The sequence below is a fragment of the Gambusia affinis genome, linkage group LG17, assembly GCF_019740435.1.
Source record: "Gambusia affinis linkage group LG17, SWU_Gaff_1.0, whole genome shotgun sequence".
NCBI lineage: Eukaryota > Metazoa > Chordata > Actinopteri > Cyprinodontiformes > Poeciliidae > Gambusia > Gambusia affinis.
In genome coordinates, this window is record NC_057884.1 from 10,229,229 (window position 1) to 10,257,060 (window position 27,832).

A 27,832-nucleotide genomic window follows, 5' to 3' on the forward strand; every position below is an offset into this window, starting at 1 on the left:
CCTACAAAGTGATAATGAGGTCTCGTACTGTTAATGGGCTCAAACTTTTCTCCTCAGACAGTGACGCAGAGCCTGTCCTGAACAGATCCTAGACCTAGAACGGTCCAGTGTGCTGCTGCTGTTGTTTCAGACGCCGTCGCTTGCCTCATTCTCAGTGTTTGTGCAACAAAAGAAGTTTTGTGCATTGTGTGTGAGACTAGGGGGTAATGAGAGGCTGACCTGGGCACAGTGCTTCACAAAATGGTGCGATTATGACGTAGCTGTTAGGCCATAATGTTCGTCAGACAATGACCCATTTAAAAAAAACTTCCAAACAGGGCAGCCGGCTGCTGCTCAGTCAGTCTGACTCTCTCTGGTTGTCCATGTGGCTTTTCTTTTTTTCTTCTTTCCTCGTTTTTATTTATTTTTTGCCTTCAAACTTGATTTTGTTTTTAAGCTGCATCCTACTTCACAACAAACTACTTTATGGTATTAATTTGGAAAGGGGTTACATTTTGACTCATCTCTGCGTCTCTTCTCCCACTATCTCTGTTTGTGTCGGTCTTAGTCAGTGTTCTTTCCTAATATGTCGGCTTTATCTGCCCTGCAACAGCTTGCAATGAGTGTGGCCAACCAGGGATTCTCTAAGCTATTGGTTTAATGATGCCAGCTCCTGCTTTACAGGGATTTGCATGTCTGTCTGTAAACACTCTGTCCTCATGCACAAGGATTCCCAGGCAAACATGCACTGCCAGCTTAGCAAACACACGCTGATGTTGACCACATCCGTTACCTTGTCGTTGCAATTATTGGATGTTTCGCAAATGGTCAAAACCACCTGGAGAGGTGTTAGGCAGATGCACTCATCCCTCCTGGTAGCATCTGTTGCATCCGGATCAATGAGAGACGCATTTCTAAGGGCTGTTTTACTCTGACTCTGCAGCTGAGTTGGAAACCAAGGAATGTCAGAGAAGGACAAATAATGAAAAGGAGAAAGAGACAAAGAGAAACTGAAAGAGACGTCAGGTGTCCTCTGGTCCTTCCAGGATATTCACTTTTTGGGGGCGTGGGAGTGTGAAAACTAGTGCACAAGGACAGATTGGAAAGTTGGAGAGGAGAAGGAGGAGCAACCAGCGTATTTAAATCCTGTCTGGGTTTCAAGTAGACCACGAACCTCTTAATCTTATCCTCTTGACAAACACGCACGCAGGGCCAGGCAGACGTCTAGCTAGCCTATTTTCATGTGACCTGAATTCCCCAGTGTGGCATTTTTTCCCCTGCCAGACTAATCTCATTAAGCTGGGTGCTGAGCTGGAGAACAAACACACCAGGCATTCCTCACTCCTACTCTTGCCTTCCTCTGCTGCTTTTGTCTCCTCCTTGTCGCGTTCGTTCCGTCTCCATCAGTTCCTCCCATTTTTGTCCCAATGTACGTTCCCATTTTGGTTGCCGTCTTCATTTCTTCTGCCTCCTCTTCCTCCTACTCAGTTGTCTCCCATATGTGTGCCTGCTTTCTGTCTAATTATGGCCTGCCACTGCAGAACAGAGGAGAGCAGGTCTAGCTAGGCAGTGGTGTCGAGGAGGGAGAGCCACCTCTGCCTCCAGACATACAATCAGTCCTCATTATGGCTGGCTGTCCTGCCTTCCCCCTGCCTCCTCATGTCTAGCATGTGAAGCCTTCAAACACCTTCACAGGCTTGTGGAAATCAATGCAATACATTATTGCATCTGTCTTGCAAGCCTAATTCACAGTCTGTGCACAACTGAATGCTGTTATTTACAATTATCCTAATCCCCTGGCTTCTTATGAAAGGCTGATTCTCTGTGTGATGTTGTGGGGTGGAGGGGGAAGCCACACTGCAAGCTAAGTTATTTATAAGATAAGGACTAGTTTTCCAGCAAGGCGTACAAGATGGAATAAAAAATGCTACCACATGCTGCTCTGTTACAGATGGATAACCCAGATTGGACGGAATCTCGGCTTCCCATCGGTTTGTTGCGGCAGTCTTGCCAGGTTCCTGTTTTGAATGTGCTATCGCCAAAGCCACAGTCAAAACAGGTCATCAGAACAATAATGTTTTCTGTTCAAATCAAACCTTGACTGTAGGTCATAGGTTTGAAATGCTGCAGACGGCGCGCGGAGATCTTTTGAGTCTTTTCAAATGGAAGCACGCATGAGACAAAAATGTAATTATTCTGAATGCGATTTTAATAGTGGCAAGACTCCCAGAAGAGGTCAAGCACAAACTTATCCTCTAAAGTTATAGAAAAGATGACTTTGTCTTCAATCTAAATCAAAGGAAATTCATAAATAGGGAAAAGATGTCAACTTAAATATGTTTGCTGGCCAAGTACTGTCAAAAGGCTCTTAGAGTTAATAAGTTACAATAAATTGTAGCTTTCAACATCTTTGTGTAGACTACTGGATGTTTGGGCTAAAAAGTCTGCTTCAGCATATTATTCTAGATCAAATAAAGGAGACAATTTCCAGAACAGAAAAGGTGTTCAATCATTCCCTGTTTGATTGATTTCTCTCATTTCTGAGCTCCTTTTACATCATGAGTTGGTTAGAAGTTGAATATCAATTTTCCCTAGTATATTGGGTTCCTACTCACTCTCAAAAAGTCTTGAATTTCAACTCTACAATTTCCAGACCAGTATCGAAAAAATATTTTAATGTCCGAATGTATTTTTCTTCCTTTCCTGCCTTATGTTCCTTCCTTCTAGTTTCTGCTTTCTCCTGGTGCCAGATTCATAATAAACTTTGGCATGTTAAATTTTACAACAAAGTTAAAGAACTGAGGTGTGGTAATGTCAGTAAATTGATGCACACACGCACTATTGGAAAATTCTTCATCTCTAGGAATTTCACAGTAGATTTCACTATTAGTCAGTCAATATATATGTTTTTTAGGGTCAATGATATTTTTGCATGCAACATCAGATACTGAATTATACGGTATGTCTATTGTATGCTATTTCTTTGTCTTTCAGATCTACTTGACTCTTAATCTTGTTTACATTAGCAGCACACTCCTGGTACTTAACCATGTAACAGCCTTTACAGTAGTTCATTTCACTAGAGATCCAGGATGATCACAGAAACCCGTCACATATTGTGTTGCTCTGTGTTTAGTCAGCCATTAGACCGATTTCATGAAAAAGACACTGCATTAGGCTAAGCTGCTTACAATGTTCTTGACTCCTGTGATCTTTTAGTCTGTGTTTTCTCCTCTCAGCCTCGTCTTAGTTGCTGAGCTGCCAGCCTTTTAACTCTAAACGGCCCGAGAAACAATATGTGCCGATTTCAGTTTTAGGCTACTATTGCTGAATGTTGAAATTGTTCTTGGGTCTATGAACAAGAATGTGAACAATGAATAAATATTTACGATGAATAGAATATGAATAGTTCAAAACATTTCTAAGTATTTCCCACACTGTTTATTTTATTTACATCTCATTGTCAAACATGCTCACTGTTACCAAACATGGTCATCACTGTCAGGGGGCAAACTATATATTTTTCAAGCATAAGTTTAGGTTTGGAGAATTTTTTTTTTCACCTTCAGCAGGACGTGTGCCAAAGAGCAGATAGCGCTGCTAACTGAGCAGGGTAAAAACATGACATGAACTGGCCCATTAACGTTTCAGAACCATAAGAGATGCATTCATTCACTTGAACTTTGTTGCTATTCAGACATCAACTTAGTTGAATTTCACCTGCGTCAGATCTTTTGAAGTTATTTCCACAGACATTGCCTGTTTGAACTTTACTGTGTAGCTTAACAGCCGCAGTGAAACAGAGGTAAAAACCCGTTTGAATTACAGAGCGTCAGCACACGTACACTGAAGTTTTCAACTGAAACAAAACTCCTCAGGGCTCGCTGGCAGCTATCAGCCATTTTAATGTGTACCTATTGCTCCATAATTATCATCTAACACTCTCTACAGAGCGACATTTTAGAATACATTAATTAAAAAGGGTAAAATCATCTCCATAAAACAACCAAAAGAAATTATATTCTCGGAGAGAACAATCACCTTTTGATTAATTGATCAAATTATGACTAGTCAGGGAGAATACCAACAGGATGTTTATTTAATCTCGTAAACAAAAGAAAAACTTAGTGGAAGGCACTTGCCTTTAACTTGATTCACTCTAATTCTTATTTGAATCATCTCACCTCAGTCTTTTAAATGTTTTGCTTTTTATTAAAACATCAATAGATTTTGGATGGACCAGACCAAATCTTTCTGTTGTTCTTATTGTGTGTTTTAGTTTCATCATTTTGTAGTAACTTTCATGCATGTTCCAGGGGATAAAACCCAATTTTACATTCCATATTTTCCCGTCTCTTCTCTTTGGGCCCCATGTTGGAACTGTGAGACTTTCTTTGTTTATCCCATCCAATTAATAACCTTTGAAAACGTTTAGATCTATTCTGAGGACGGTTAGAATAGATCTGGCAAATTTCAGAATAGAGACTTGATTTTTAATATAAAATCTATAATGATGACATTCGGGTTTCAGGTTTTGTTTCAGCATTGAGGCATTTTTTTCCAAGTTGTCATACGAAGATAAAGCAAAACAGTTTTGTTGGATGTAGATTTTTTTTTTTTCTTCTGGATGACATAATTATTTTTGCTGAAACCTTTTGGGTCGTTTTTACAACTGTTGTCGTATTTGTGGAAATCCTCCATCTTCCCCTGAACTTTGACAGTTCATAGCCATCTGTTTTTTACTTTCCCACGGTGTCGGCATTTTTTTGTTTTGTTTGTGCCACCATGATCATGGCAGACGGGACCTTATCTAGTCTTGGTGGCGTCTGTCTGGCTTGTAGACACATTGTTATGAATACAGTAACTAAAGGATGAGATATAATCTGTATTCCCCAAGCCAAAAGTTCTTCTTTTAGAGCAGATTGTTTCATGTGGGTAAACAGCTTGGTAAGATTTCTATTGATGATTGAAGTATTTTCCCAGAAGTTTCTTTTTTTAAAGCTGCCAGCTCTCTTACTTTGAAACATTGCTATTGGGCTAAAAACTGATGGTCTTTATTAAGATGTACATTTTGGTTTAAGTGTTCAAATTATTTGAGCAAATGCCGGCTTTGTTAGAGTTACAATAAGCAAAATAGACAATTCTTGTACTTTTTGAGTATTTTGCATTGACAGGTATTTCTTCCTTTCTAAAGAACTGGTCAGTGTATATTGCCTTGGCTAGAGTTTACAAATCCTCATACATTTGGCCTTGTTTGTTTTGTTGGTTAGTAAAATAAAAGAAAATGAATCAAGAATAACCCCCTCATGAGAAAAATAGCAGTCACCTGGTATTTTGCAGATCTAACCCAAACATTTTTCTCAATATGTAAATGTGTCTACAGTTAACAACACTGGCCCTCATAAGTTGCTGCACTTGTGTTGTAAACTAAAAATTATGACCCAACATACAAACTGTCTGTTGAAACGAGGGGGGGAAGATTACGATACTGTTCTAAGAATGTTAATCAACACAAAGTGTGGTAAAACATGTTTGTTTCCAATCAGACGTGTCAGAATGGGAGACGAGTTCAAACAAAACAAGATGATAAAATAAAAAAACAAATACAGGTAGGTACAGGAAGGAGTCAGACCAGAGGCATACCATGAAAATAGGAAATGTACAACAAAAGAAGGAGAACCAGAGCAACTCAACCACAAGGAAATGAGTAAAAGAAGTGGGGTTTATATTAAGGGAAAAAAAACATCGCCCTGAAGACTGCATTAATAGATGAAATGGATCATTATTCTATAATGTTGCGAAAACAGCCAGGAAAGTCTGTTTGATGTTAACATTTGGAGGAACCTTGAGTATGTCTGGAACATTGATAAACTGAGAAAAGTGTCAAAAACAAATTGATTTCATGCTTCTGAGTGTTTGCAAGCTTTTAAATCAGTGGAAAGACAGACTTGTATGGCAGAGGTTCACTGCCCTTTATGTCTTAGCTTCTCAACAACTTTACCACCAATAGGCCTAAAACAGCCTATTGATGATTTTTTTTTTTCTGAATAAGTTCTGTTCAAGCTGAAAACATTTAAAACAGGCAGTGGAGAGGCAGCGAGGACCACTGTTTAATGTCGTACATCGCTTTTGTTGCTAATAGTGGTTTGATTAACACAACTATTTGGACCTCCTGACCTTCTGTTAATATCCAAATTCTGGTTTCTGGAAAAACAAAATGCTGCTTAATCATGACTGTCTTTATCTTCAGTTGTCGGATGCTTTGCTTCTTCTAGCTTCATCCTTCTTCTTGAACTCCTCAGTTGTCTTGATTTTTGGCTGCAAGCCTGCTTTGCTTGAGGAACTTTGTAAATAATCCCTCTGAGTCATCCACTTAGCTCCATGCTTTTTCTTCTCTTGTTCTCACCAGCCTCTCCTCCGTCACTGTCATCCATCATTAGTGACACTTCTCAGTCCCCCATGGGAAAGCCTACCATGTCGTGACCTGTGGCTTATAAGATCACCTCTCTGTCCCTGCCTAAGACTCATCTTACTTCTAAGCTGACATTCCTCCATCTTTACCTTCATCCCTTGTTCCCTCCTTCTGCCATTTTCCTCCACCTTTTCTCACCCACCCTTCACCAAGAGGCAACCATTTAAAGACGCAATAATAAGAAAAACCACTGTAATGTGAAGCCAATTAACCTTTACATCCTCCCTGTTTCCCCCCCAAGGCGCAGGACCTGAATGTGATTGAGGAGGTGATCCGCATGATGCTGGAAATCATCAACTCCTGCCTGTGCAACTCCCTGCACCATAATCCCAACCTGGTATACGCGCTGCTTTACAAGAGGGAGCTCTTTGAGCAGTTCAGGTCTCACCCATCCTTCCAGGACATCATGCAGAACCTTGACACGGTCAGTTACTGAAAATGAACAGTGTCTGATTTGTTGTAAGATTTTTGGCTCATCTAACTAACATTTATTTTAATAATTGATTATTCTATCAGTTATTCTGATGATTGAGTAAACACTACACTATTAGAAATACATGAAAGGTAGAAATAAACAATAAAATTTGTGTTTAAATAAAAACATTTTACTACCTAAAACGCAGTAGCATTTCTTTAGGATGCACTTGGTTATTTGTAGCGAAGGATGCATCTGCAGCTAAAAAAATACTTCTAACATCAACATGTGAAAATCTCAGCCCTTTCTGCTTGACATAACATTTGACATTAACCAATTAATGATTGCATGGCAAAAGTTGCTTAGTAGGAGATTTTCTTGACTGAATTTGACCCAGGGGAAGCAAAAACTATGCCACTTGAGGAGTTTTGGATTGAACATTCTCAAAGAAGGATTATGTTTTTTTTTCCTCTTTGATGCAAAATGAATATATTTTTGTATAGTTTCGGCTTTATTACTACTCAGTATGGTGTTCTTCCAGCAAATTACCTTTTTTGAGTCTGTTTACTCCAATTAACAATGAATCGATTACTAGATTAGCTAATAATTGATTTATTATGATTAATCGTTTCAGCCCATCATTACAGGGATAAATTTCCATGTATTCTGGGGGATTTTATTTAGTGTATCCTAACACGGAGTACAACATTATAAAGTGAAGGAAATGTAAATATATGTTTTCATGTCTGGTGTCCACGCTCAGCCTCCTTTACTTGGATACCCTGAATAAAATTCAATACAACCAATAGCCTTCAGATGTCATCTAGTTGGATAACATCATTGAACAAAGTTGATGACGAATATAACGCAGAGCACATATATATAGGTTTAAGGAGCTGTGAATGAAGGCTGTAGGTTTGTCTTCTGTGTTCTAACCTGCAAACTGTACCAGTAACATGGAGCCTACAGCATGTGAAACACCCTGAATTAATCAAACCTTGTGAGTTGAGAGGCTTTGTCTCTTAAAAATTATTGAGTGTGGGTGAATAAAGATGAAGTACATAATCCAGTGCTGTGTTTTATATCTGTGGCAGCCATCTAGGCAAGGAAGGAAAGCTTTTTGCTCTATCTGCATGTGGTTGCTGCATGCATCACCCTGGGGTTCGCTGTTATCCATAAGTATGAGGGAAGTACGTCTGCTAGGAACCCTTGGTTCAGACCACTTCCCTCAGGCTATTCTCTGAAGCTTTCCTCGTGCTTGCAAATTCATGTGTGCTAGCATGAGATCCAGGATGAGAGGCTGCTTCTTTGCTATTCTAAATTAAGCCCATATGAAAGGCCTTCAGAGTTAATGAAAAGATTAGTATTAGATTGAAATGCACACTGCACTCATCCTGCAGTAGTGTTGAATTTTATAAAGCAACTGTTGAGCATAAGCAGAGAAAATGTTTGCTTGTGAAGGCATTTTTTTCTGCTGTTGGTGACAAAGAAGCGGTATAAAAAGAAGGCTTTTTTTTTTAAACATTTCCTCAGAGGGCATCCAGCGCAGCAGTAGAAACACAAAATATGCTTTCCTCAATTTCCTGCTCGAGTGTAAACCCAAAGGGCATCAAATAATTCAAGTTCTGCTGCTGGGCTTTTTCTAAGTGTGATTTTAAAAAAAAATTGCTGAAATCATGTGTTGAATTTGAATCAGATCCCATTTAACAAAAACAGCATTCATGGAGTTTTGAATTTTGCCTTTTAACCTCTTATTTTTTACTTTTCCCAGCTATTGTTATTTATTATTTGGTGCCAAATACATATTCTGTAGTTCTGCACAGAGTGGAAACATTTTTGTTCATGAACCCGTAGATGAAGTATGACTTAACTGTGTCATCTTTTTATTCCTAAATTGATTATGTTATTAGTTTCATTATTTTGTTAAGGAAGCAGGATTGTTATTCAGTCGTGGTTCATTGTAAGGTCATGTATGTCACTGTTTCAGTAGGACAGACCTACAAGACAGCAGTAGTACACATGCATTATATTACTAGCACTACACATGCAAGATTGGCCACTTCATCAAGTGAAGTATCCTGAATGAGGTCAGATTTCTCTCTACAACATGACACACTGCAGAGACAATTTACAGCTTGGTGTCCAGGCGGTGATAAATAAGGTTTCAAGGCTTCTCAATCAGGGAAACACAATAAACAACATGTAATTTAATTGTGTTTGTGTGTTTTGTGGCATGAAATGTATTGACAAGAAAAATCTGAGTAATAACTAGTGAACAGTGCTTCCATGAAGACATTTATTGCCTTGATGCTTAGATATTTAATTATGGAAGCTTTTAATTTATCATACTCAGAATCTGGACAGCTCACAGTTGCATTTGCTTTTTGAAAACATTGAAATGTGATTTAAGAATTGCAAAATATTCCTGTTTGCTTAATTCTGGGTCTTAATATGCAAACTCATAAGTGGACATCAGCCTGCATAGTATTCTCAAGGTGTAACGACTTAATAAAAATACCAAGTTTTCACATTTTCACAGTATTTTCTAAAACAGAACACAATTGACTTAATCTAATGATTTTTTGTTTAATAAAGAACCTACAAAATTTTCATACTAAAATATAATAGAATGACTGATCTGTTATTTGATGCTTAGAATTAAATAAAAATAGACTTGGAGGATAATACATTTATGTTGGAGGAATTACTCAGACTGTCTGCTCAGGTGGCTAGCCAACTGTGGTTTTGAAACAGTGCTACATTAATGAGTGCTGGGTAGTGCTGCTTTGGTTTCACCACCAAGACTTCTCATATTTTTTGCAACTAGAAAATTAAAAAATGTAAGCGAGGCAAAGGAATACTAGCCTTTTTTCACCTAGTTGACTAGCAAATACTCTCTGGCTTCTCATTGATATGCCTTTAAACTGTAGGAATGGTATGATGGAAAATTTTAGACATGTTCAAAACCATAACTTGTAAAAACCTTGATATGAGCACAATGTGGTTTGCGGATCCCCCTCCAAACAACTGTAGTATAAGTACGTTCCTGATTGTCTGTCTCCTGTTACGTGAACTTTAGGTGATAGGATTCTTCAGTCAGCGTCTGGAGCAGGCTGGAAGTGACCTGTCAGTGGAGAGGGTTCAAGAGGTCATCATGAAAGGAGCCCAGGCCTTGCCTAAAGACAGACTGAAGGTAAGATAACACATAGGACACCACAACAGAGGTCATTGTTAATGAAGGCTGTCTACAGATAAATGAAACAGTACATGCGTAATGTAAACAGGCCGTAGACTGCCAGGTTCTGCTTGTTGCATGGTTGCAGGGTAACTGAAGACAAGCTCACGAATCTGTCTGCACAGAGGAATGGGGAGAAGTATTAGACGTGGATGAGGAAGGGTTCAATGAAGAGATAAAAACAGCTACTGAGACTTGAGACAAAAGACCAAAGCCCAGTTCTCATCAACATTAATGCATATCTCCCTTCCATCTCTGCTGGCCTGCTACATGTGAACATGTAATGACATTTCAAGGATATGGGATGGGGGAGCTCAGGGGCACTTTGTCATGGACACATAAGATTGTAGGGAGAGGGGCGGGAGGGGACATAAATCTGCCACCGCGCCTCGTTACCCTACACTCCTGGTGGGTTTGCTAACCCCTCCCCTCCCAAAGCTCCTCCATTAATCAGTAAGGGAATATGTAACCAGGGGTCTCCACACAGCACTCCCCACCAGCACAGAGGCTCTTAATTGCCTGTTTCATCATGTGTTTCATGTTCTATACTTGGCGGCGGGCTGCAAGGCATTTGTCTCACTCGCCGACACTGGAGAGGGATGGTGCATCACCATGAGTTTATGTGGGTTCCCCGTCTCACTCCCAGTCAGCACCTCGAAGCATTAAGGCAGCAATCAACCATAAATCCATAGAATTATACGTGTGTAACCCTGCTCTGTCCTTCAGAGCGGTGCACATGTAGAAAACATCAGCTGAAATGTACATGTATGTGATTCATACTTCTACATTTGTACGTTTTTTGAGTTTTTCTTATGCCATGGCAACTGGGTGCATGACTGCGAGTGTGAAGCGAGTGACTGCAAATGTGTCGTTGAGTTTCACATTGACTCTCCAACCATCTGAAAGCTTTCCAGTTCCACTGGGTGAAGTGAAGCGAAAGAAATATCTGGGCAATGTCTCCTCTGGGATAAGTCCATGCTGTCTGATGGTACCATCAGTCAAACAAACAGCTGTCTCTCCTCTTCTGCCTTCCTTCTCCCTATGAGCTCATCCTGCTGTTGAGCCCCCAATCTAAAGAAAATCCATATGTTAGATGAATGTTGTGTGGAATTGTCAATGAGTCGATAATTACTCCGCAAAAGGAGGATTGGTGACTCAATCAGTTGAGCCTTCAAGGCGGTTGGGAAGAAAGAAATGTGAACACTGTCGGTATTCTCCTAAGAAAACACATTGAGCCTGAGCATGTTATTCATCTTGGTTTGTCAATCACAAGTACAGTTAGTCTATCCAGTAGTAATTACTTCCGATGAGGAGGTGCTGGGATTGATATGCTTTTGTTTCTAGTCCAAGATGAAAGCCAGAGTGGGAGAATAAGTGTCAGATTTCCACTGTTTGTGCACAAACTTGTTAATTTTTTATTAACATTATATTATATGTTTTTTGCAGTTTGTGGAAACTAGGTCTAACATCCCTAGTAGCTCCTGCCATTGCATCAGGATTAAAATATTGTCCTCTACCCATAAACTTGTGATAATTTCATACCGTTTACACAGTAAATTGGCATTATAATCCCTTTTGAGTCAATGGAAATTCCTAAAATTCACAGATATTTAATAAATCAAGTCTCAGAGACTTGTTCCAAAGGAATATTATTCAAATACTCGGGGCAGCAGCACTTTATTTCTAAAACTCTGTTCATAATAAACATGGATTGTGATTGTTATTTATCGGTGCATCAGCACATAAACCATTTTAAACCCTGTAATATTACCTTTACTTAAATTTTGACTCCCTCTTTTACCACAGACAGCTGTGAACAGCTGTGTTGATGATTTTAAATATTTTACAGTTAAAGTTAATGGTGTAAAGTATAAGCTTTAAACTTTTTTTAAACTAACGTGACTAAAATATAGGCCTGTCAAACGATAAATCAATTAATCGTACGATAAATTAAAACTATCGGTTCATTTTAATTATCGACTTTGTCATCTCTTCCGGCCTTTTTCTCTTTCCGTTGATGACACTGAATGAAAAAAGGCTCCACTCCGCTGCTCTCCACTGACCCGCCCTTCCTCATTTCCTTAGTGTAATGCCCAGCGCACACTACACCATCGTAGAGCTGTCGGCCCATTTTCAAAACCTGATAGACCAAACATTAGCCAACAGAAATCCTAGATATAACGGTTCGATCGTGCCTTGTGGTGTCCAACAGTGGGCACATAATAATGGCTACAAGTCCAGCGAGTCCATGACCTCGTCATTTCTATATTCTTTGCACGAAATATTTTATAAACATTAATGTTGTTTCCACATATCATCTCCAATGTCCGCTGGACTTGGGTTGCGTTGGGTTTTCCTCGTTCATGTAAAAGTAGAGTCATTTTCTGGGGTAAATTTCTTGTTCATTGCATTTTTGCTGGATAAATTCACTAAATACTTAAGGTGGCATAAAATCGACGCTTTTGGATAACTGCAGCAGACAATGACATCTTGGGGGGTCACTAAGTCTCCATAACAACAATCAATTTCAGGTCTTTTTACTCATCTTTGCTGCAGTTGTCAGTAATTGTAGAGGGTGCTAAAACTTAGTGTTGGCGAGGTTTGGGCCAGTATGATATTTTCACTGCATGATAACCCTTTGTAAAAATACCATGGTTTCCAGTTGTGATATTATGTTGACAAAGATGTAAACCATGGTTTTATCACTTTAAAACAAGATGGGGAGGAGCTTTTAAGAAATCTTTGACTCAATTGACTCAAGCAAAACAATAGAATAAGCAAACTTTGGTAGTAATTTTTTGGTGGAAAAGCATGTTAGTTTTCTTTGAGCCAGTTGAAAGGCAGTGCACATCCACTGGTGGAAAACTTGCTGTGTTATGACAGAAAAATTTTGCATGTCATTTTTTAAAAACCTTTAAAACCAGTAAGTAGCCCATGTGTAGCGGAGACAGAGACATTTCAAAAGTGAGAGGTTAGATTTATATCTCTGGAAACTATTTGTCGAGTAGCGCTGACAGCTGTCAAGAAACCCATTTCTTTTAGACTTTACTAATCAAACAGAACTTTATTTTAAGCAACAAGGATGACTGTTGACACTACAGTACATAAGGCCAGTTCTTTTGAACAAAAATGTTGATGTGTAAATGAAGCTCCAGCTGAGACAATGTGTTAAAAAAGGTGTAAATACCCCAAAGAGGACCCTCATCGTCTTGTCACTCAGATGTCTCTGACCCTCTGTGTGTGTGGGTGTGTGTGTGTGTGTGTGTGTGTGTGTGTGTTTTGTCTTGGGGTGTGTGGTGTTTGCAGGCAGGGCTTGAGGAATGTGTTGTTTAACCTGTCTAGCTGAAATATGCTTTATTGAGCACTGATAGCCTGCAGACTGTCTGACTCCTAGTGGGGGCGGTGGATGGAGGGGTGAGGCAGCAGGAATACCAGCTGTCCCTCAGGTACCTGGTTCCTCACAGGCCTGGTGCTCATCACCACTATCTTACACACCGACGTGTAGGGAGCAGAACAATTAGACAAACAAATGCTTAAAACACTGTAGGCGATAAAACATGGGAAGAGATTCTCAAATTAAACTCTTCATCAAATCATCATTACTAACCCGTCCCTAGGATTCAGCGTCTGGACCCTCCAGATGGTTGACATTTTCCTTCAAAACCAAGCAGTAATTGAGTTACTTTTGTCCTTTTGATAATAAATGACTGAGAGATTTGAAAAGAAAACAACCCAAAAGAAACAAAGAAAACCAACACAAGCAAGTCAATTTGACATACAACCTTTGAGTGGTTGTGTCTTTACCTGCTTTTTGGTTTATTTGTTTGCTCGGGGTTCATATTTGCTCCACAGCTGGATTCTTCTCTGTCTGGTCAAGATCTGGCAGCACAGCCGCCTGCAGAGGAGGAAAGGGAACACAGAGTCCTGAGTGAAGATACGAGGCCAGCCAGTCAGTCTGTGTTCTGAGGCGAGGGCCTGACCCGCCAGGACCTATAACTAACTGATCTGTTCTCTAGCCAAGTGGGTCCAGACAGCAACCTGATAAGGAGGGGATAAAGAGAAAAGGCAACAAAGAACCACATTAGATATTTACAGAGGAAGTCAGAATAAGGGACAACTAATAATAATGTTGGGGTCGCTGTACTTGTTCTCCTCTCAGGCTTTAAGGGATGTTTTTGCTGCATATCTAAAATTTCCGACTGCACAAAATCCCCATCTATCCCCGTCCAATATATAAGTAGAAGAAAAAACGGTGGCCACTGTGACTCAGGCATTATTTTCTCTATTTTATGTATTTAGAGTCTAGAAGAGGTACTTGCCTGTGTCTGGCTTTCTTTTTCCTTCAATAAAACCATGACTTGGGGAAATTATAATTTGAGGAAAATATGTTTAAGTATAATCTTTTCCTCCATTTGAGTTTTTCAGGGCATGTCATTTTACAACAACTTCCAGATTTGTAGACATCCATGTCAGTTGCTCAGGTTTCATCAAATATAAATTTGAAAAAAAAACCTCGATCAGTCCAGTTAGCTGAATTTTATTAACGTGACACCAGACTTGTTTCCTTTATTTGCAGCCTTTATTGAAGCTATTTGGCTGCTGCGTGCAGCTTTAGAGAAGCTTTTTACCATACAGACTTTAAGAACAAGAAAGAACAGCAGAACTTCCCATGTGTTTCTTTATATAACTTCTGAGTACAAAAAACTGCGAACAAACTGCATCTAGTAGCTTTTGATATACAATCTGTGCTTTTTCTCGAGGACAGAACAGCTGATAAGGGGGCAGAAATACATGCATTATTCAACAAGGGATTCTTGATGGATTTATCAACTGTAAAGAAATTGTTGCTTGTTTCAGGTGTTTTATAATATCCTGCAGCGCTAGTGTCTCTTGCTGACTTGTGTGTGTTGTGAAATATAAGGCTGGTTTTAGAAAGGTAAACAATAAAAGCACAAAGAAATTCTCTATTCCACTATCACCCATAGCTCCTTGATGTTAATGATTGTCTTGGGGAAGCTTCAACATACCAGAAGGGTTTAAACATTATCCATATGTCCAGAAATGATCAGTAATGTATGTTTTGTACTGGCAAGGTTTTATTTAATATACAGAATAAATTGTAGACTTTGACCACAAATTATGTTCCTTAGGGTACATGATCAGTAATCCCAAAAAACTGACCGATATTTTAAATTTTAAAGTGCCATTTGCATTAGTAGATCAGTTTTAGGAACTTCTGATCATTTTCTTTGCTTTTATATGTCACAGTGAATTATATTTCTCTTGATGCTCATGAATCTTAGCACTACTCTTGAGAAAGAAATATTTAATGTATTGCTTTCGAGATAAAAGCCAAATGAAAGGTACTGATTGAGAAAAAAAAATACTTGCATTCTGTCAGGCTACGTTTACACAAATCCGCTGTCTGGAAACTGCTGGCATTTTCAGATGTTTGGGACAAGACCACTAAGACCCCTTGAATCCATTGTAGTTATCATACCAAGCCACTGTATGGTGCTGTGTTTTTAGCATCCCGTCGAATTGTGGATTCACTTTTGACTCCTCGCTTCCACCTTATGTAGAAAACGGTAACTCATCTCTGATGAACCAGATGCTCATGAAGGTTTATGCAACATATATTCCTCACCAGAAGTTGTTGTTGTGGACTCATCAGCAGAACTGATCATACAACTACCCTGAGCATTCATGACCGGCTCTGACATCGAGAAAAAGCTGTAGCAAAGAGCAAAAGGGGGTGTGAATAGCATGTGCATGAAAAAAGATTGACAATGCTAAGAACACCCTCCTAACATGACCCTCATCTGCAATAGCTGTGCAAATTTACATCAGGAACTATCTGGTGTCTGGTGATTTTGTTTTGACATTGACTGAAAGCGACTGAAATGTATGCCACTCCACTTTCAGCAATGACTAAAAGGTCTGCTAAAATTTCCCCTTTGCACTTCAATAACCATTGATTTTAACAGGTGAAAAATAGCATGTAGATTCAGCTAATATTAGAAATGCTTCATAAAGCTAATTAGAGTATTGTATATTGTATAAAGATATCTGTATATTCCCCTGGGCAAATTTAATCAGTTAATGCTGCTTGCTGGAACAGCATTAATATCACACATTTTGACAGTATGTTGACATAGCCATGTTTGCTGATTAATGCTTTAATTATCTTAATTAGCACATCAGCTTTACTGTGTAGGATCCATATATCATGATAATCCGATCTCGACATTAATCTCCTTGACAACCTTCTGTCACCATGTGGTAATGTATACAAATCATTAAATAAAAATGAGAAACAAATTTTCCAATTAAATGAAAAAGTTTGGAGCATTTTTTGTTAATCCCTTAGGCAAAAAAGGAGCTGGAGTTGAGTAATCATCACCATCGTTGTCGTATGGGCATTTGCTGACTTAGTAGACTGAGACAAGTCACCTACACACACACACACATACCAGGAGGATAGTACAGCTTCTGCATTGTGTCTGGCCATCACAATGGTCCTGGTGTGTGTGGTCTAGTCTCAGTAGCCTGGCATATGGCCTGTGACCCTGGAGCCCCTTCGTCTGTGTCATTATGATACCGATAGCGTTGCTGTGAATAGAGGCAGTCAGGACTCAATGGAGCAAACTGGGACCATCACATAAAGGGCACAGCGTCTGTCTTTCAGCGCAGCCTGATTACTGGACTGTGTGCGTGCACATAACATGCATGTTTAGACGGGAAGATATAATGAAGTGCCCTTGTATTATTGATGCTTTCTGCTTCTGCTGCCTACCTGCTGTTAGGTGGCCTGGCTGATGCTTGGTTTGGTCCACTTGGTGGGCTTTTCTTCTTTTTCATGGTAGAGTTGGAAAAAGATCACACAGCATTCATATGAGAAGATCTCAGCTTTTTTTTTTTTTTTTTTGCAAAACAGAATATTGTATTCAGCTCCTACTGTGATCATTAGTGTCTTAGTTTTGTCTTTTAAATATTTATATTGCTTAACAAAATGCTATGAAAGATGTAGGCAAGTTGCTCCCTTGGACTAGCAGGAGCAACATTAATATAACTGCAGATTGTTTTTGGTCAATTTCAGCAGACTTGCAAAAGCTAATTTCAACATCGAAAAGCATGACCCTAAAGTGACCCTGGTGTTCGCATCAGAAATGTATCCCTTCTGTCTGCTTGGCCATCTTATTCCAGTGATACTGGCAGTCTGTGGAGATTGTCTGAAAATATAGGTTTCTGTGCATCTGCAATCTTGGGTGATACAGCCTCACACTGCTTAGCATGCCATTTTGCTGTATTTTTCATAATCTAATCCAGTCTATCCATCTAATATTTCAGTGTTTATTTATTCATACAGTTAAAAATGTGTTGATAGCCCATCATGTTCTTCGCTGAACTTTAGATTTCCTCCGACTAAAAGATTTGACCAATCACGAAGAGTTCATCAGCAGGACTTGCGGCCTTTTGTTCTTGTATAAAACAAATTAATAGACACCAGCAAACAACTCTATTGTCGATTTAATTCAACCATTTGTTTAAAGATTTGATTTTCTTTATTTTTCAACTTCTTGAAAGAGAAATAATTATCGCATGTGCTGGCACAATGATGGGGTAAAAAATAGAAAAACACAACACGTTATGAAACTAATTACAGAAGCTACAGATTTATTGTACCTCTGACATTTTTCACACATTTGCAAACAATTGAATCTGTCGTGCGCATGATTCAGTGGGGAGAGTTTTGTGTCAATCAAAAAGTATCCTGGCATTGTCAAGAAAATCCGAGATCATCCCACTTCCCCATGCTGGAGATTTTAGTTTAACAGTAAAAATAAATAAAGTTATCTTTAAAATTAATTACTCAAGTAAAATCTAGACCCAACATTAGACTTAAATGTCAATAAAATCAATTTGGTTGTGTGTGTTGTTTCTGTCTCCTGCAAACTTTGCTTTAATTCTACTTTTTTCTATCTAATCATAAGAAATCATAGTCAAGACAGAGAGAGTCATGAAACAGGAAAAGCAGTTTCCTGGAAAAAGAGGAAGTAAGTTTACAGCCTGCAGATTTATAAAAATAGTTCAGACTATTACTTATCATGAAAGTTTTAAAGAAAGAAATCTAAATATTGTGAGTAATTGGATAAGATTCAAAGTAAAATACTTATATTAATATTGGTTTACTTGTAATAATACTTACACTTACACTTACATTAGTGGGAACTCTTACAAGTAAAACAAGTAACTGTAACTTTGATATCAAATAATAAGAATCATGGATTATTCTTGGTTTCTTTACAGAAAACATTTGTAATAACTCACATTAAGATTATACTAAGAGTAACTGATAAATTATGGTTATCATAACATTATAAAAGAATGATAAATCAGAGAAGTAAAAGAAGTTATAAATGTGATTTTTACTCTGAACTTGAAATGTTATAAATGTGATTTTTACTCTGAACTTGAAATGGTGTCAAAGGTGTAACTGCAATTAAAGATCACTGACATGTTAGGAGGTAGATTGTAGGTGAAAGGTTAAGGGAGAAAGAGGAACTAACAGGAGAGCAGAGATGGTCAACACCTTATTTGGAAACAGGTTGTTGAGCAAAAGTGGGGTGTGGGTCCGACTTTAGCAACTCTCGGTGCGAAGATGTGAGTTTGGAGGATGCAGTTGCTCCTTTTCTCGGAAAAGGAGTCGTGTCCTACGTGCCTGGGTCAAAGTGACCCAGGTCACAAGTGTCACAGGTGCATTATTTCGCAACCTTCAACAGTAACCAGGGCGAAGGCCTGAGCTAAGAGTTGGGGCCTGGTTGCGCAGTCATGAGGATGTGCTTACAGATGTTCTTTTTCTATAAAAATGCCTAGGAGACTGCTACAGCTTTGTGTGTTGATTAATAGTGATTGCTTAATGTGTAATCTCTGTATTTTAGTATGTTTTCTGTAACGATGAACCAAAATCAAATAATCTAATGTAATGAATTGATGTTTTATATAAAACAAACTTTATTGATTAAAGTTAATTATATGGATAAGAGTATAGAATCAAAGAAAGAGAAGGAAGGCTGAGGTGGGTGCAAACTGCAAATGTCAGAACATGAGAGTGGGTTTAGTTGTGCAACTGCCAGGTCACAAGTATGCCTGCCACTTGAGAAAGTTTCCAATAGTCGCAGGTGTCAAAAGCACGTTATCTCGCAACAGGGTCAATATGACCCAAGTCACGAATGTCACCAGAGTGGTGTGCAATCTCCCACAACGGTTGGGGCCTGAGTGTAGAGGCGGGCAAACGCAAGCAGCACCCCTGCTCTCTCTCTCTCTCTATCTGGGGTACATGCCCACAAGTGCAGAAACGTATAAAAATGTGAGACCGAGGTGATACGGTGTTCTTAAATGCGCGCTGAGACTCTACACAAGTGTGGTAAGAAGACCAGCAGAGGACTACGCCTGAACCAAGAAAAGCGCCTCACAAGGAGGACAACGGAGCTCCTCACGCCGGACCAAAGGGCGAGATCCACCGACCCATTGTCTTGGTTCCTAAATTAGATTTCCAAACTCTGCACTCTACCCAGCGATTTCAAAGAATTACATCTCAACGGACTTGGGGAACTGAACAAAAGTCACAGGATCGACTAAGGGCTGTTCGGCTGGATGAAGCAGACAGTTCATTTTTGTTTCGGTTCCAAAGAGGATTTATGATTTAAAGTCAAAGACTCTGACCAAGGACTACAAGGACTCCGGTTGCCAAGATCCGATACCATCGATGAGTATGAGTTGTGCCACACCCCAAAGCCTATTCGATAGATAGATGACAGTGTAGGGAGGTTGTTAGGTAAAGGTTGAATTGATCTAAACTATATTGATTTTCTTTGTATGGTAATCACAAGTAAATTCTGTATGCCTGTCATTTTCCCTGCTAAAGCTTGCTTAATAAATTCATATATTTTAAAAATTCTGATTAGGTTGTGGACATTGAAATTAATTGAGTCATTTGAATTAAAGTGCTTCTATTTATAGTAAAATCAGTATTCATGATTCTAGTAATGTGGTGGCTTCAGACTTTCCTTTGGTGAGAGAAAAATAATGACCCTGTGATTATCTTAGTCTTAGTCACTAAATAAAATCTAGCCGGTAACAAGTGCCCGTTACAATAGAAAGAGAACTGCCGTTAACAGAAGTGGTTATTGAATTATACAGCTATGAAGGCTACTCAGTTGGTTGTTCCTTAACTGAAAAGGGTCATAACTTCTGGATCGGAGGCAGTCAGTGCTAGACGTGTCTCTTTCGCCACCAGTTTAAATAGATTATCTCTTATAGATCTTGTTCAGGGTAAGACCCAGGTCTTAGAGATTTTCGGACCTGTTAGACAGAGAACTGGTTCAGTAGTCAGCCCGAGGAGTTGTGAGGAGAGGGCGGGCTGGCTATTGCGTAGTAACAAACATGGCGTCCCTGGGTGGGCCCAAGTCCAACGGAGTAGGAGGGCCCCAGGTACTAAGTCAGTAAAAACAGATGTGTGATTCTGAATAGCTCACTTAGTGGCTAGCTCTTAGGGAGAGGAGCTAGTGGTGACTGGCAGGGCCGTCAGTCACAACCCTTGCAGTAACTGTATAGCATACAGGTGAGGAAAGCTTCTACTGAGGATACCTGACCAGATCCAGACAGTGAAGCCAGTAGCCAACCGGTCTAGACCCATCCCTGCTCATAACGCTAAGAGAGGCTTTGGGGGATAGACAACTCAAGACAAAGAACAAGAATGGATAATAAAGAAGATTGATACGGCCACGAAGAAGAGGAACAAAGTGAGGAGGGGGAGCAGTCTGAGCTCTCCAGGTCCCAACTACAGAGAACTCCAATGAAGTTGCTGCTGCTCAGTGATGGATTCGGCACCAGGACAGAGCCAAATCAGCGCATGTTCTTCAATCATCACTACTTCTACAAGAAGGAGAAGAAGGAGCGGGAACCAGCATCAGCCCCAGCTGCGAGAGAGGATTCTGACGTCGCTGAGGCTCCATCCCGTTTCCCGAGCAGGACAGGGACCCCCGGCGGAGAGCTGGGATCGGCGGACCTCATCGACTTGGCTTCGGATGAGGACGAAGGACCATCTCGACCGGCTCCGTCACCAGCCCAGGAAAGTCCTCGACCGACACGTCTGGAGGAAGCGGAAGGAGCACCCCAGCGGAAGGTTGAGGAGGAGGGGATGGAGACGGCTGCGATCGACTGGTTGTCGCGGAGAGCCCAGCTGTCCGAGTTTCGCCCGACGCTTCACAGCACGGAGAGGAAACCATCAGCGCCGACACGGCATCAGGATGAGAGCAGCTCAGACGACGCGGGGGACAACACGGATGAGGAGCATCAAAGAGCGCACACGCATGAGGGAGCTCATTGGCGTGGGAATGAAGAAGTGGGACAGAACTCCCAAAGGTCGGGAGGTCCCAGAAGAGTGGACTGTTATGTCCACCAGCGGAAGATTGTCTTTGTCGATACCGAGAAGTGGGACAGTACTCCCAAAGGTTGGGAGGTCCCAGAAGAGTACGTGGACGAGGTTGTGCGCAGTGTGCATGAGGCCCTAGGACATGCAGGCGGCGATCTACCCGTAGGGAGCTGGAGGAGCAAGAGCTTTGGATCCCAGTGAAAAAGGTCCAACGCGTGCTGAGGGACTGCGAAGTGTGTGGTCAATACAACGCAGGTCGCCGAGGGCAGCGGTTGGAGGGATTGACCATCAAGAGCACAGTCCCCTGGGGCTCAGTCTGCATGGATGTTGCGGGCCCCATGGGGAAAACAGGAAAAAGAGGTGAGAAATACCTCTTGGTTCTGATGGACTCAGTAACAGTGACAGCTGCTAGAAGAGCAGGTCTTCCCTGCAGAGGAACTCCGCTCACGTCACAGAAAGCAGGGAGGCGAAGACACTTCTCCTTTTTGCCCAGAGAAGGAAAAAGGGAAGTTGCAGCTCAAAGTGTCATTGGAAACAGGGCAGAGAGTCAAGATCGGCCTACAGCCACGGTGATGAAGCTGAGGTTCAACGCCCAAGATTTTGTAAAGTAAGTACTGAACTGCAACACAGTACTACAGATGAAGAAAGGGATCCAAGGAGTCGAACAGCTCACTCCAGTTCCTAACTAAAGAGAAACAGAAGCCGGTGAAATGGCCAGTGAATCATGTAATACTCCACCCTATCTCGGACTGGCCACCGTGGGGGGGGTGGTTGTAATTAGAAGAACAACTTCAAGGCTTTGGACTGGGAGGGCCGTGAAGAAATTGGACTATGCTAAAGAAGAACTCCTGTCACAAACTGATGGATTAAACTGGAAAAGGGGCTGAAGTCGTGAGGAAGAAGTGGCGTCATAGAAAATCACTAAGATCAACCCTGTAACAAAGCATTGAAGTCAGACCCAACACCTGGAAGGATCTGGCAACTGTTTCGTCCTGATATCTAGAGCACCTGTCCTGGATATTCAGCACTGTAAGTTTTGCAGTTTTGTTTTTTTTTAAATTGGACAATTCCTGATGCCTCCGACAACTCCAGTACCCCTTAAAGACCACAGCTACGGAAAAGGATCACGATTACGAGGAAAGCGTCATGCTGCTTATTTTTTTTGCTTTGCTCTGCTGAATGTTCGAGATTTTTTTTTTGAGGCCTTCTTCCTTCCCACATCCTGAAGAAACGACAGTTCATCCAGCGAAGGTTCCTGTGAAAGAATCAGAGCGATCCAAGTTCTCTTCGACATTCATCACCTAATGGGGGAAATTAAAACTCCAAGGAGGGGGTGTCAAGAGAGGTGGAGTTTTGATGACTACACTGAGCCCTTTGTGACAACTGAGGATGAAGAATCTGCAACTTCACATCCCAGAAGAACCTCTTCTCTTTCCAGACGATGACGACGCAGAACTGCAGGAGGGTGATGGATTCCCAGCATGGGAAAGGTCTGACCTCGTGGAGGGGGTGTCAAGAAAATCCGAGATCATCCCACTTCCCCATGCTGGAGATTTTAGTTTAACAAAAATAAATAAAGTTATCTTTAAAATTAATTACTCAAGTAAAATCTAGACCCAACATTAGACTTAAATGTCAATAAAATCAATTTGGTTGTGTGTGTTGTTTCTGTCTCCTGCAAACTTTGCTTTAATTCTACTTTTTTCTATTTAATCATAAGAAATCATAGTCAAGACAGAGAGAGTCATGAAACAGGAAAAGCAGTTTCCTGGAAAAAGAGGAAGTAAGTTTCCAGCCTGCAGATTTATAAAAATAGTTCAGACTATTACTTAGCATGAAAGTTTTAAAGAAAGAAATCTAAATATTGTGAGTAATTGGATAAGATTCAAAGTAAAATACTTATATTAATATTGGTTTACTTGTAATAATACTTACACTTACACTTACATTAGTGGGAACTCTTACAAGTAAAACAAGTAACTGTAACTTTGATATCAAATAATAAGAATCATGGATTATTCTTGGTTTCTTTACAGAAAACATTTGTAATAACTCACATTAAGATTATACTAAGAGTAACTGATAAATTATGGTTATCATAACATTATAAAAGAATGATAAATCAGAGAAGTAAAAGAAGTTATAAATGTGATTTTTACTCTGAACTTGAAATGTTATAAATGTGATTTTTACTCTGAACTTGAAATGGTGTCAAAGGTGTAACTGCAATTAAAGATCACTGATGTGTTGGAGGTAGATTGTAGGTGAAAGGTTAAGGGAGAAAGAGGAACTAACAGGAGAGCAGAGATGGTCAACACCTTATTTGGAAACAGGTTGTTGAGCAAAAGTGGGGTGTGGGTCCGACTTTAGCAACTCTCGGTGCGAAGATGTGAGTTTGGAGGATGCAGTTGCTCCTTTTCTCGGAAAAGGAGTCGTGTCCTACGTGCCTGGGTCAAAGTGACCCAGGTCACAAGTGTCACAGGTGCATTATTTCGCAACCTTCAACAGTAACCAGGGCGAAGGCCTGAGCTAAGAGTTGGGGCCTGGTTGCGCAGTCATGAGGATGTGCTTACAGATGTTCTTTTTCTATAAAAATGCCTAGGAGACTGCTACAGCTTTGTGTGTTGATTAATAGTGATTGCTTAATGTGTAATCTCTGTATTTTAGTATGTTTTCTGTAACGATGAACCAAAATCAAATAATCTAATGTAATGAATTGATGTTTTATATAAAACAAACTTTATTGATTAAAGTTAATTATATGGATAAGAGTATAGAATCAAAGAAAGAGAAGGAAGGCTGAGGTGGGTGCAAACTGCAAATGTCAGAACATGAGAGTGGGTTTAGTTGTGCAACTGCCAGGTCACAAGTATGCCTGCCACTTGAGAAAGTTTCCAATAGTCGCAGGTGTCAAAAGCACGTTATCTCGCAACAGGGTCAATATGACCCAAGTCACGAATGTCACCAGAGTGGTGTGCAATCTCCCACAACGGTTGGGGCCTGAGTGTAGAGGCGGGCAAACGCAAGCAGCACCCCTGCTCTCTCTCTCTCTATCTGGGGTACATGCCCACAAGTGCAGAAACGTATAAAAATGTGAGACCGAGGTGATACGGTGTTCTTCGTCGCCGGCGCTGAGACTCTACACAAGTGTGGTAAGAAGACCAGCAGAGGACTACGCCCTGGAACCAAGAAAAGCGCCTCACAAGGAGGACAACGGAGCTCCTCACGCCGGACCAAAGGGCGAGATCCACCGACCCATTGTCTTGGTTCCTAAATTAGATTTCCAAACTCTGCACTCTACCCAGCGATTTCAAAGAATTACATCTCAACGGACTTGGGGAACTGAACAAAAGTCACAGGATCGACTAAGGGCTGTTCGGCTGGATGAAGCAGACAGTTCATTTTTGTTTCGGTTCCAAAGAGGATTTATGATTTAAAGTCAAAGACTCTGACCAAGGACTACAAGGACTCCGGTTGCCAAGATCCGATACCATCGATGGGTATGAGTTGTGCCACACCCCAAAGCCTTATTTGATAGATAGATGACAGTGTAGGGAGGTTGTTAGGTAAAGGTTGAATTGATCTAAACTATATTGATTTTCTTTGTATGGTAATCACAAGTAAATTCTGTATGCCTGTCATTTTCCCTGCTAAAGCTTGCTTAATAAATTCATATATTTTAAAAATTCTGATTAGGTTGTGGACATTGAAATTAATTGAGTCATTTGAATTAAAGTGCTTCTATTTATAGTAAAATCAGTATTCATGATTCTAGTAATGTGGTGGCTTCAGACTTTCCTTTGGTGAGAGAAAAATAATGACCCTGTGATTATCTTAGTCTTAGTCACTAAATAAAATCTAGCCGGTAACAAGTGCCCGTTACAATAGAAAGAGAACTGCCGTTAACAGAAGTGGTTATTGGAATTATACAGCTGCGAAGGCTACTCAGTTGGTTGTTCCTTAACTGAAAAGGGTCATAACTTCTGGATCGGAGGCAGTCAGTGCTAGACGTGTCTCTTTCGCCACCAGTTTAAACAGATTATCTCTTATAGATCACGTTCAGGGTAAGACCCGGGTCTTAGAGATTTTCCGGACCTGTTAGACAGAGAACTGGTTCAGTAGTCAGCCCGAGGAGTTGTGAGGAGAGGGCAGGGCTGGCTATTGCGCAGTAACAAACAGCATGAATCATGCTTCACTTGCAGTGGGCAAAAAATATAATTTTTTTTGCCTTGAAAAAGTTTTGTTCACCTTAAAACCTCTTACCACAGCTCTCTCCACCTTATTCTAGTGAATCCTAACATTTTCTCAAATCAGAGGAGATATATATATGGTACTTTCCAGCTTCAAGTCTCATGCATTTCCTTATTTTTCCTTTTCTTTTTTTTTTTTTCTTTTTTTGTGTGAACAGAAGTTTCCAGAGCTAAAGTTTAAGTACGTGGAGGAAGACCAGCCAGAAGACTTCTTCATCCCATACGTTTGGTCGCTGGTCTTCAGCTCCGGTGTTGGCCTCTACTGGAACCCACATGGCATTGAGTTGTTCAGCATGGACTCCGGTTGAACAAGAAAATAACCCCAAAAACATTCAGTCTTCATCACAGTTCAAAACAGAATAAAAGGACTAATGAGTGTGTGTGTGGGTGTGTTTTTTGGTGTGTGGGTGTGTTACCATTTGTAGTATGTGCACGCTACTTTCAAAGTGCCTCGACCTTGTACATGATGGAGTTCCTTTTTATGCAGCACAACCTTGTATTGTAATAACTGCTCTGCTTCAACACTGTGAAGCCTCATCAGTGCTGGTTAGCGGTGCACACAGTAGCTTCCAATTGTTTCCCAATATATTTCTGTAGTGAATGCTTGTTTAGCAGCACATATCTGTTTTTGTTTGGCCAAGAAGCTCAGATTTCTGGCAATGGAGGATTCCCTTTTTTGCCATTCTTCAAAGAACAGGTCATCAAGGAAAAAAATAGACAATACCTACATGTTACACATTTCCACCGTACAACTTTAGGTCCTTAACTATGTTGTAATATACTGAGTTTTAAATATTAATGTCGTTTATTTAGGTTTTATTTGGATCCCTCATGAGAACACCTGCGATTTATAACTAGTTTTGTTTGTGAAGTTGCCGTTGGGTTCAAAACAGTCAGCGAAACATAACTTATTATCAACTTTTAGATTAAACATGCAGTGTCCCTGGCTGTGTAATATCCATCGTTCATGTACAGTTTAATTAGAGCTTAATCTGAGTCCCTAGACAATATTAGCCTCCTGCATCACTGTGATTCATGTGATTTCATCGTTGCTTCCAGCCTGACTTCACTCAGTCTTTGTCATTTGCATCTTTCTGAATAGTCTCCCCAGGCAAGTACTTAAACTAGGACAGACAGTACATCTCTTGTCCTGTTGTGCATAGCTACAATCGTCTCTTCAATTTGTTACTTTATCTGCATGTTTAACTTGAGACTTAAGTTATTTATTTCCATGTATGTTGTTGTTTTTTTGTACACACACACACACACACACACACACACACATATATATGAAGAAGCATATTCAAGACCACTAAATATAAACGTGGCAGGAACAAGATGAGCACTGCTTTTAAGGCTTACGGCCACGGAAAGTTGATTGGAAAATTAGCTTTTTATTACTGCAAATTCAGCTATCATTTTGTCAGTTTTCTTTGAAAAATAGGAGTTTCAATAAAATGGTTAAATCAATGTGTTTGTCCCTCATTATTATAACATTAATTCTGCACCATTTACATAACAACACATGCTGTTTCTAAGAGGTTTCTGCAACTTTCTGTTGAATTATTTGTTGTCTTTAGGCTTAGTGGACATTTATGCTCCCCGTAGCTTCAGGTTTGGTGTGGATAGCTCTTTCACCTGAAATTAGATCACTAAAACTGCATTTGGTATTTTAATTAAAAGTCAAAAATGCTTTACTGTAGTCCCAAAGAGAAATTAAATGTAACTCATCCATGTTTCTTTAAAGAGCTTTTGCACATGGTGATGATTCTGAGCTGGAAGATCTCCTGTAAACAGTCTCTCTCTTTCCAATTCATATGCACACCTAATTTTACTTTTATTTGTTCTCTCTGACCAAAAGAACAGGATTTTTCTTTCCTGTGCATTAAACGAGACAAGAGACAACTCAAACATTCAATAACATTTTGAATGCGCCTCACACATCAATGCTGCAGAAGTATGAACACTTCCTCTGCAGACTCTGAAAAATCAGAGTCTGGAGGAAAAAATGTTTTTGACAATGGCACCCACTGTAATATCAAAG

General features: G+C 40.1%; 1 protein-coding gene across 3 annotated transcripts in view; it reads left to right on the forward strand.

Moving 5' to 3' along the window:
• The window catches only part of dym (dymeclin), a 55,869-nt gene extending 28,611 nt beyond the window's left edge, over nt 1-27,258 (forward strand). For all 3 annotated transcript variants that reach the window (XM_044096476.1, XM_044096477.1, XM_044096478.1), the window contains exons 15-17: nt 6,693-6,875; nt 9,946-10,059; nt 25,947-27,258. In XM_044096476.1, coding sequence (XP_043952411.1) covers nt 6,693-6,875; nt 9,946-10,059; nt 25,947-26,096 — 447 coding nt within the window. In that variant the 3' untranslated portion in view covers nt 26,097-27,258. The remainder of the gene's footprint in view (nt 1-6,692; nt 6,876-9,945; nt 10,060-25,946) is intronic.
• The last annotated feature ends 574 nt before the right edge of the window (nt 27,259-27,832 follow it).